The following is a 9,789-nucleotide window of genomic DNA, read 5'->3' as shown; positions in this document are numbered from 1 at the left end:
CAGCGGCCCATTCTTGATTAGACTGGCCACCCCTGATTTACACGCCAAAATAAAAGAGCTGGATAGTTTGTGCCCAGGTAGTGCATGCGGTTGCATTTGTGTTTATGTCATCATCAGCTTTGACCCACTTCTGGTAAAAGATCCAGTGGCTGCACATTTGAAGAAGACTGCATTGAGTACTGCTGACACCTTCCCTCTATCTGCAAGACTTTAAACACAGATCAGATGCAGGGTTTCCCCAAGAAGCGGCCGAAGAGTATTAGCAACCACACAAAACTTTGCAATAATGTACAGTAGCAGTGACACCAACTTTGGTCAGCTGACTTGCACACAATTACATGCATGTAAGAGTTTGTAAGGTTTGCAAAGTAATCCGACGCTTTTCATGTAGTTAATTTTAGTGTATAATGGAATAATAGATGCCATAAGATTTCTTGCGTGAGTGTCACGCCAGATGAATGAGAGTTGGCACCCCTACAGTACAGTAGTGTTGGATATCTTTCTTACTACCATTTTCAAATATTAAGCAAAGTACTGAGAAAAAGGGAATGGGATTCTTTTGTGTTAATGTTAAAAGCATAACGTGTTTCTAGTTTTAATCTATAATGTGCGTCATATCAACAAATAACTAAAGGCAGTAGTGATGAAATATATAACGTATTTTTCATAACTGCTATATTCCTGTGTAACACGAAATAAATTATAAATGCATTTGCATATTTTCCACGTACAAATTAAAATGTGTTTGCAAAGAAACACTGAATAAATCACGTTGGTGTGTGAAAAATCCATATTAAAAACTAAAATGTCCTCTCCAGAAAATGATACTTATTGAAATAAATCTGAGTGTTTTCTACAACTACGGATAACAACCAAGAGTCCACGAATGTTTCGGGTATTTTTCAAGAAAGTAGTTTCAGTTAGGTAAATTAAGAACTACATTTCCGGTTAAAAAATAAAAACCGGTTTTCGTTCCTAAAGCCTACACATCCCAAGATTCTCAGGAACAGCTAATGCGCATGCGCATTAGTTTATTGTTTTGGTTGCGCGATTCCCGCGAATTTGAAAGGAAGGCTCGATAAAATGGCGGAACGTCAAACTGGGATATCGGTGGAAGGGTGAGTCGGTGTATTTCTGGCGAATTTTCAGGTTTTAGTCTTAGTTTGTTCATCCATATTAATTATGTTCAGGATTTAATATTTTGACATAGCTAGTTTTTATAATACGTACCTTTCTTTCGCTAGACGCTCTTTCTAGTTATAATTTGCAGGTATATTATGCCTTGTATCTATATGGTTTATTTTATTCTGAGTGTGATATTAACATTTGTAAAGCTATTTAGCAATGTTTTTTTTTCTTCGACAGCTGCGACACTAGCGATGATGTACAAAACAAGGTATGCCTGATCATGATCATTCTTCGTCTCTCCTAACTCGTTTTACTCCTAGTACCAAGTCCTGTCCTGAGGCTTAGAAAATCAGGCTTTTTTTTCTCGTGCCAGTGTCAGACCTGTGAAAGCTTATGTCGTTTATCGGCATAAATGCACCGAGTTTCAGTTGCACTTTTCTCAGCTTTGGAAATGACCTTCCTTTGCGTAAACATATGATGATGACACAGATTCTGCTGCTGTGCACCCATCAGGGGTCCGCCTCAGAGTGCAGCCCTCGGGCTACAAAGACGACACCCTCTCGAGGTCTCAGCCCAGGGCCCCCCAAGAAATCGCCATGTGCCCTCCCACCCGAAGCCGCCATCCTGCCAGCAGATGGGACACAGGAGGAGCCCCTTGGCTTAAACACCCAGGGAGAGAGGCAGGGTGACCAGGATAACGGCCCGTTCCTGAGTCCCCGCACCCGGAGGAAGTCATGGAGGCGCTCAGCCAGGGGGAGGCGCTCTCTACCTGCCCCACAGAGTAACACCCTTGGTGAGCCCCAACCACCCCCTTCCACCATTCATTTCCCAAAATCATTTGCCTTTCTGAACCAGTTAACATGCACTGAACAGTAAAGTAGACATTAAAGAAAAGCACTTAAAACATATTGACATTGATTTATTAAGCAGATGCTCAATTCATCCAAAGCAACATACAACTGAGAAATCAAGGTGGAACAGTCACTGGAGCTATTAGGGTTAAGGGCCGAACGGTGACATTGCTCTGGTGATACGGAATTTGAACCAGCATGCTTCCTGATCACAAATCCTAACTCAAAGATCAACACACTGTTAAAGATGGTTAGGAGACTGCTGGAAAACTATCTGCATGAGGAAAATGTAAAAAAATAAAAATAAAATGTTTTTCAGAGCTGTGTGAGGTCATTAGCAGTTCACTACCAGAGGAGGAGAGGCTGGGGAAACTGATAGAGGCATCAATGAAGGTGGGTTGTGGGGGGGGCACCTCTGTTATTTCTCTCACTTACATTGGGCAGTATCAGATATTATATGTGAAACATAGATACATTAATTATGAATTTAATCTGATAGCTGTATTTTCCTTGAGTATTAATATAACAGTAAATTACACCTCACCGGGAACACGTAACGCCTGGTACTTGCACCCCCACCCTCCCCTTCCCAGAAATAAAGGATTTCCATGCATCAAAGGAGAAGTAAAAGGAATGCCGTCCATATCAAATGTGGAATTTCTTTTCTTCTCTCCCTTGGTAGCTGGCTGTACAGAAACTGGAGGCTGTTTTGCGCTCTGCCCCTGAAGCCAGCATGGAGGTTTTTCACAGCCAGGGTGAGTGCTGCCTGCCAAGTATGAGGGGCACTGTTGTTGTTTTTTGATTTATATTCTTTTGTGCCTCTTCAAGCTACTTCTAAGCCTCGGACGTGCTGCCTGCTCTGAGCCGCATGCAAGAAACTGCTGAAACAGCTGGTGGATTGGGGAACATTGCAGAACTACAGCCAAGATTGTTTCTTTTAATCTGCTGTTGATTATTGATGCTTATTGGTGTAACCTTGCTCTCTCCCCCCCCCCCCCCCTTCAGTGGAGTCTGTACAGCAGGAATGGCAGTGTCTAGAGAAGGAGATCAGGGAAAGTGCACAGAATCAGCCCTCCCCTCCCAGGTAGTGTAACTGTCCCTGTATCCCTGCCCATGCCCATCCACCTAATCGCCTCCATGTCATTGGTCCGTCTACCCGCCTCCATGTCATTGGTCCGTCCGTCTACCCGCCTCCATGTCACTCACTCCTCTCCTCACCCTTTTCCCTATGGTTCCCAGGGATTCTAAGGTGCAGGAGGCCATGGAGAAGATCAGGAAGTCTATCCACAGGTACCATCTCCAGACAGATTGAAGCGTTTGGGCCCATCTGGCCCATAATGCATAAAGCATGTGGCCACGCCTTGACGTATCAACAGAGGCACTTATGCAGTCCTGCAGATCCTCGGGATGTTAAAGTCGCGTGTTTGTGTGCCTGTGCCTCAGCCTGCAGGTGGAATGTGGATCCTGGGAGTCCCTTCTACAGAAACACCGCAGCAGAGCGGAGGAGCTGGCCAGGTGAGGGCGCTCATGAGCCCATTCTCGTCTGTCCAGAAGATCCAAATATCATCCAGCTGTTACCATATCATAGGGGTTGGGAATCTGACTCATGGACTCATGCAGCTTTTTGGGATCACCTCTGAATCAGCCAATAGTAAAGCAGTGGTTCTCAACTCTCAAGTCATGGCCACCCATTGTTATTGGCCCTCCATGGCTCAGCTAGAGCACGTCCAATCCATCCTTTCCTCACCTCTCTCACCCCCTACAGGCGTGTGGAGCAGGGGCGGACAGGTGGGCTGCCCCTGGATCCCAGCTGCCTGGCCCAGTCCTCACAGAGCCAGGTGATCATGAGCAAGCCGGATTATAACAGCGCCCTCTGCAGGCAGCAGACAGTGCTGCACACCATGGAGCTGACGGTGAGCTTCCCCTCCCGCAGTCTTGCCCCGCAGACCGTGTCACGCTTCTGCCTGTCTTACGTGGCTCCCTTCCTGTAGCTGGACACGCACTGTAAGATCCTGAGGGGGGCGCTGTCGTACCAGGAGCAGTGTCAGGCACTCATCAGAGAGACCAGCGGCCGCCTGGGTGAGTGTGAAGAAGGCATTCTGGGAAAATGACATCTGTGAGTTCCCCACATCTAACCCGAGCCCATTTGTCCTCCTCAGCTTCCACCACTGGGTTCCAGGAGTTGCCGTCCTCCCCAGTCAGGAAGCTGCTCATGGCGGTCCCCCAGCCTTCCTGCAAACTGGGGTCGGCTCAGTAGCGCCCCCCTCCTGTCACTTTACGTATTGCTTTTATACCCCACCTACATAAGTGTGGATTTTTTTATATAAAGAATTGCAAGTGTTTTTCTTGATAAATTTAGTCTTTAGTGTTTTTATGCATTGTTGCCACTAGATGGCACTGTTGTCCTTAATACTGTATTTCGATTTTTATTCTGTATCTGCTTTTCTCAAAATTTTACATTTTTAATGCGTATTAAATTTAAGAGATTGTAGTAAAATCTTGTATGTGCATTTTTTTTTAAAACGAAAAAAATCTACTGTTTCAATGATAGACTCAGCAGTTACATCAAGCACATAAGTCAAATTCTTTGGATCGCAAAATGTGAACTCCAAATCTGAACAGGAATCTGCTGAAACTCACCCTCTTCAGCAGCAGCTGGCAGAGCGCGTGGAACCCCGATCCGGCCGGCCGGCCCTGCCCCAACACGCCCACCTGGTCTCGCCTCTTCCCCAGTCACGGCCTGCTCATTGTCCCTCCTTTCTCTCCCTGTATCATCCGCCTTGGCCGCTCTCCTGTTCTGCGGTTCTGTCCCACTTCGGCTTCCTATCTGTTACTCTCCTGGTGAAATCATCGTTTTGAATGAGCAGGGGAGGAGAACGCGGCGGCCAGAGGCATTGTCAGGCTGCTACAGCTTTGACAGAACCCCCCATAACATAACCCCCCCCCCCATAAAACTCTCACTCTGTCCCAAAGCCCAAAGTCGGACTCTGCTTTTCTCCCCCTGCCTCTTTCTCTGTTTTTATTTCAGCTTGATTATTTTTCTTCCTACCTTTGATGTTCTGACATGATAATTTCTCGTTTTTCTACTTTTTAACAGCATTCCCCCCCCCCCCCACTCTTCCTCACTTTTCTCCATGTTCTTCTTGCCTGCCACAGACCCCTTGTTTAGCATCGCACCAAACCTCCCCCCCACACATGCAGTCCCCGTGGAGGTATATACCTTTCCGGAGAGCTACCCTGCGCCTCGTCTGCACGCATAACAATCTCTGCACTTCGTATTTTTTTTTAAACCGTGCCTGTTTTGCACAAGAGGGCCATTCCATTTTCTAGACGTATAAAAACTGAACACAAACCTTTTCATACTCCTGCCCCCTGCCTCACTGAGCCTCAGGCTTACCGCACCCCCCCCCCCCCCCCCCACTACAGGGTAATTTGAGTGGAACGCAATCCTGAAACAGTGCCAGAGAAACACACATACCTATCCCCCAACCCCCAACTCTGCCCTGACGAGTCACCGGGCAGTGGGGGTCGAATTATTGGTGTCTCTGCAGGTTGCATTAACCCCCCCCCCCCCCCACACACACACACACACACTGTCTTCCCCAGCTGTGTTCAAGGGGGGGCCCAGTGCTCCTGAAGGAACTCCGAATTCCCTCAGAAAGGAGCTTCATCCAGCGGGGGCGAGTTGGGCGGGTGGACAGACAGGAAGTAGAAGTTAAAAAGGAAGAGCCGTTAGAATAAGCAGAATCGTTAGACTCTGCGGTGGATGAAAGGCGTCTTTGATCAGAGCTGAAAGTTTCAGAGGACGTGAGAGCAGGGGAGCTGGTGTGCGGAGAGGGAGCTCGGAGACATGAGATGAAGGGCGAGAGATGATAGGAGACTGGCTGACAGCATGAAAATGGTTTTAAAAACCCGTACGCTCCGCTCCCCCGGATCACGGTTCGAATCCGAATCATACCGTCTGCAAATTATCGCCAGAGATGCCAGTGACAGAGGTAACAGTGATGGAGGATTTAAATGGCCACCAGAAAAGCCCTGATGGCCAGTTGGGTGCTTCATGGCCCACTCTGCTTGTCCAATCGGTGCCAAGCTCTCCAGTGTAATGACTGGTGATTCACTGTGTGAAATGAGTGTGGAGGAAGAGGAGTGTACGGTAGTTCACTCCTTTCCCAGTCAGGTATAGAGCTGGATATGGAGGTGAATGCAGACATGCTGGCTGCACCCTGATTCCTAACACGCCACCCTGCAAGCGGTTCTGAAGATTAATAATTCACAATATGCTCGGCGTACGACTGGCAGTTAAATCTGAAAAATGTTTTAGAAGAATTAGACCACTTCATGGTAATAAGTCGGGAAGTGTTTCTGACTCGCATCGTAGAAGACCGGGTTTTAAAATGTGTGGGGGGGGGGCACCCTGGGTTTGATTCGGTGCTGCTGGGGTAGAGAGGCTCGGGGGGCTGAATTAGGGGGGGGGGGGTAGAGGGGGTTCTGCTTTAGTGCCGAGAGCGAGAGAACAATTGACAGGGAGCAGAGGTGTACGGAGAGAGGGAGGGAGCTAGAGAGAGGGAGAGGGAGACTGTCTCCAGAGAGATGATTCGAGGTTCCCGGGGCAGCACCAGAAGAGCGATCGATTCTTATTTAAATGAAAATGAGGCAGAATGTTAGTGGGCAGGCGGAGATCGTGGGAGAGGGAAGGAACAAACCCACGAAAACTCACACGCAAATGTCCAGGTCCATCACATGCTGATGTAGGGTGGAATGAGTGGAGTCAAAACACCCAAGCTGATAAGTTCGCACCCTCAGTCTCTGACATCGTGGGGGGGGGGGGGTGCCAAGTGTCCAGCTTCAGTGTGAGGCTAAAGAAATTCACTCTACACTGTATGAAGTGTTTGTACCTTACTCTCCTATTGTCTCTGACATTTTTCATTTTAATTCCCCCAAAAATATGGCCTTTATAGGTTTTGCTTTTATTATGTTATCATTAAATGTGATTTGCTGTTTATTGGTGTGCTGTTTGTCCAGCTCACTATTTATTGCAATATTATAATGCATTTTTTAATGAATTCACATTGATAGCACATGCTAATATGCCTGTCTGGAAAGTGCTTCATATAAAAGTTGAATGCCTAATCTGGAGAGTATTTTCGTCCCTTGAGATAGCTCTAAGCTTTTGGTCCCTATGTCGTGGTTGGATGTTGTGGAAGGGAGAGGAGGAGAGAGGGACGCATGGAGAGGAAGGTCTTCAGCACGGGGCTGCGTCAGGCCACTCAACGGGGGACCACGGGAGGCCTCGGGTCTTTCAAATCAATGACGTTTCACTCGGGTGTTGTCATAGCAACACGCGGCCTACCCCTTTGGTGTCCCGTAAAACTACAAGTATGTTACAACTGGAGCGAGGAACCACGCGAGATGCTTCCTTATTGCGGGAAAGGGGGTGACTGCGCGCGCCAACACACGGGGATTCCTTTCTCAAAAAACCGACGTAACTGCCTTGATCCTTAAATCTTTCATTAAGTTGGCACCGCGCTGCAGAAATGGCCCAGGTCAAAGGGACCCCCCATCCCATTCCACGCATCACAAACACTCAGGCGGTCAAACAGGTGTGGGGTACATTGGGGGGGGCTGCCATTCTTTTATAAACCTGGACATCTCGGGAGATAGATAAGCAGTGAACGGCAAACGATTATTGTGCGAGGTCCAGTCCCTCCCCTCGCTCTACCCCCTCTGTCAGATTGATTAGTCGCAGATTGCAGCCGAGAGATGCACCCGGAGTCAGCACAAACCGCTGCCAGGTCCGTCCGGCTCCCCAGCCCGTACTCATTCTCATCAGGGCACGTTGACTTAAGCCGCCGCCGCCGCCAGCGGCTCCTCCCCCCCGTACATCCTACGCCGCGTCCGTCTGAGAGACCCGTCTCAGCTCTCGGCTTGATAAACTGCTGCGAAAAAAGTCCGCGTATGCAGAAAACGGCGAGGCGCGCTCGCTTTTAATCTGCGCTTGTCCGCGCTTCTTGCCCCAAAAAAAGACGGATTGAGCGCTTCATTCGAGAGTAGCGCGCGTACCGGGCCGGTGCGGCTCGCGGGAGGAGCGCAGCTTCTCACACCGGCCAGAAAATGAAAAGTGTCAACAACCGCAGCTCTCTTAGAAAAATGTACTTACTTTGTTTTCAGATGTCTTTTTACAGTGTTTTCTCCGGAATGTCTTGCAGCCTTGACCAGAATCAGTTCATGTTTTAACCCTATAGCTAAAAGTTACCAATAAACCTCATTAAATGTCTTCGATAAGTGGCCTGATGCACAGCCTGGTTTTATAAGTGTAAGTACTGCATATAGCTTAAGTCTGAATGCTCCACTCAAAATGCATTACAATAGCCGAGACTAAATCCACTATCTAGTCACATACTTAGCTATTAATGTATTATATTTAATACCACAGTAATGTTTTATGCAGTGTTTTGGGTTGTGGGTAACTTAATGAAGCAGATTTAAATGGCTGCGCTGGTGCGCGCTCGGCCTTATGAAACTTATCCAGGGTATCTGCAGTGCGAGGGGGTGACGGCTCAGCGACTCTCATCTGCCCCCTACGTTTTTTAAGATCAAGTACTTATGAAGTCCCGAAGTACAATTCCTGACCCATGTCTGGCCAATCTTCTTTGACATTTTTCACTAGGAATCTAGATTTTTTTTAAAAATTTAATACGCATACATAATGAGTGAATGAATGAATGAATGAATGAATGAATGAATGAATTACCTTCGCAGACAGCCAAAGGCCACCGTCAAGGATGTCTCAATCTTCACAGACACTGTATGCCAGTGGCTGAGCCGGGAAATTTTCTGTGGGGTAGCCAGGGTGGGATCACAGGTCAATTTGGGGTGGAACACAAATCTAAATACGAAAATAAAGAATCTATGTAATAAGGGAATATTTAAGGTAGCTAAATGCTATAACTCTACATTGTTTATAATTCAGGCAATGGTAGAATTATCAAATACACATTTAATGTATCAATTTCTTGCAGTTAAGATAACCTTACACTAAGTACACGATTCCTAAATTTCCGCATCAGTGTTCTGAGAGCAAATGTTTAGCTCAGCAGCACCATGAGCTCATTCTCTATCAGTGTATCATCAAGGATACAGAGAAACAGTAACGTAACAAAAGGAGTTTTTTAAAAGTCTGATTTAACTAAAATGCAAATATAACGGGGGGGGGGGGGGGGGGCGATGGGGTGCCAAGGTTCGGTCTAGGGTGGCCACGGCCCGCCCGCAGATCCGCGTATGTTGTATGCTAAGGGAAACGTTGCATCTGTTTTGTTCTGTAACCCATAACCTGGAATGCGTTAACTGCTAATATTCCCAACAATGATATAACCATGCATCACGATTCTTATACATCTTTTCGATTTTTGTTGTGCACCTGAGCAGCTGACTTTCCGTACCTGTTAAGTCAGCGCCAGCTGTGCTTGTCTGTTCCGGGTTCCTGGTGCAGGACTTTTTCAAACTGGGGGTGGGGGGGGGGCGGATTATCCATTGTGCTTTTTCCCTCATCATGATCAATCTATAGCTGCTCTTTTTCTTTCCCCTATTTGCAGGCACAGCCCGTGGGGTGGGGAGAGGGGATAAGCCTTAAAAACAACAAAGCGGTCGCCTAGCAACCGCTCCCGCCTGCTGTCAATCAATCAGTTGGGGGGAGGAGGTAAGGGAGGGCAAATGGAACTTCAAACTTGCATTTATCGCCCTTCCCCCTACGGCTCGGCCATCAGGCTCCGCGAGAGGGGGCGGGGTATCGTACGGCACGGTGCTGCAGCCT

The 9,789-nt window shown here is 47.6% G+C and overlaps 1 protein-coding gene and 1 long non-coding RNA gene across 3 annotated transcripts; one reads left to right on the top strand and one right to left on the bottom strand.

Moving 5' to 3' along the window:
- The first annotated feature begins 1,031 nt into the window (after positions 1 to 1,031).
- Positions 1,032 to 4,476, top strand: dsn1 (DSN1 component of MIS12 kinetochore complex). Its single transcript, XM_023821942.2, has 11 exons — positions 1,032 to 1,118; positions 1,366 to 1,396; positions 1,642 to 1,921; positions 2,299 to 2,372; positions 2,662 to 2,734; positions 2,985 to 3,063; positions 3,219 to 3,269; positions 3,423 to 3,494; positions 3,745 to 3,892; positions 3,971 to 4,058; positions 4,139 to 4,476. Exons 1-11 carry the CDS (start codon positions 1,084 to 1,086, stop codon positions 4,234 to 4,236), a joined length of 1,029 nt encoding a protein of 342 aa, XP_023677710.1. The 5' UTR covers positions 1,032 to 1,083; the 3' UTR covers positions 4,237 to 4,476.
- LOC111849254 (uncharacterized) lies at positions 3,932 to 9,669 on the bottom strand. Of its 2 annotated transcripts, XR_011984829.1 has the most exons (4): positions 9,419 to 9,669; positions 8,731 to 8,813; positions 4,620 to 4,817; positions 3,932 to 4,054 (listed from the first exon to the last, which is right to left on the bottom strand). It is a non-coding gene; the product is annotated as an uncharacterized lncRNA (long non-coding RNA). The 2 variants fall into 2 exon arrangements; XR_002839481.2 differs by lacking the exons at positions 8,731 to 8,813; positions 9,419 to 9,669 and adding an exon at positions 5,200 to 5,307.
- Positions 9,670 to 9,789: the final 120 nt, after the last annotated feature.

The sequence above is a fragment of the Paramormyrops kingsleyae genome, chromosome 22 (assembly GCF_048594095.1).
Source record: "Paramormyrops kingsleyae isolate MSU_618 chromosome 22, PKINGS_0.4, whole genome shotgun sequence".
Lineage (NCBI taxonomy): Eukaryota > Metazoa > Chordata > Actinopteri > Osteoglossiformes > Mormyridae > Paramormyrops > Paramormyrops kingsleyae.
Note: the sequence above shows the minus strand (reverse complement) of the source record. Positions and strands in the feature narration are given on the sequence as shown.

What these genes read in the sequence shown, in the direction of transcription:
- dsn1 (XM_023821942.2), top strand. Translation starts at nt 1,084, where the DNA reads ATGGCGGAACGTCAAACTGGGATATCGGTGGAAGG. An exon ending in TGATAGAGGCATCAATGAAG is followed by an intron (nt 2,373 to 2,661) that starts GTGGGTTGTGGG and finishes CTCCCTTGGTAG; the next exon opens with CTGGCTGTACAGAAACTGGA. An exon ending in GGAGGTTTTTCACAGCCAGG is followed by an intron (nt 2,735 to 2,984) that starts GTGAGTGCTGCC and finishes CCCCCCCTTCAG; the next exon opens with TGGAGTCTGTACAGCAGGAA.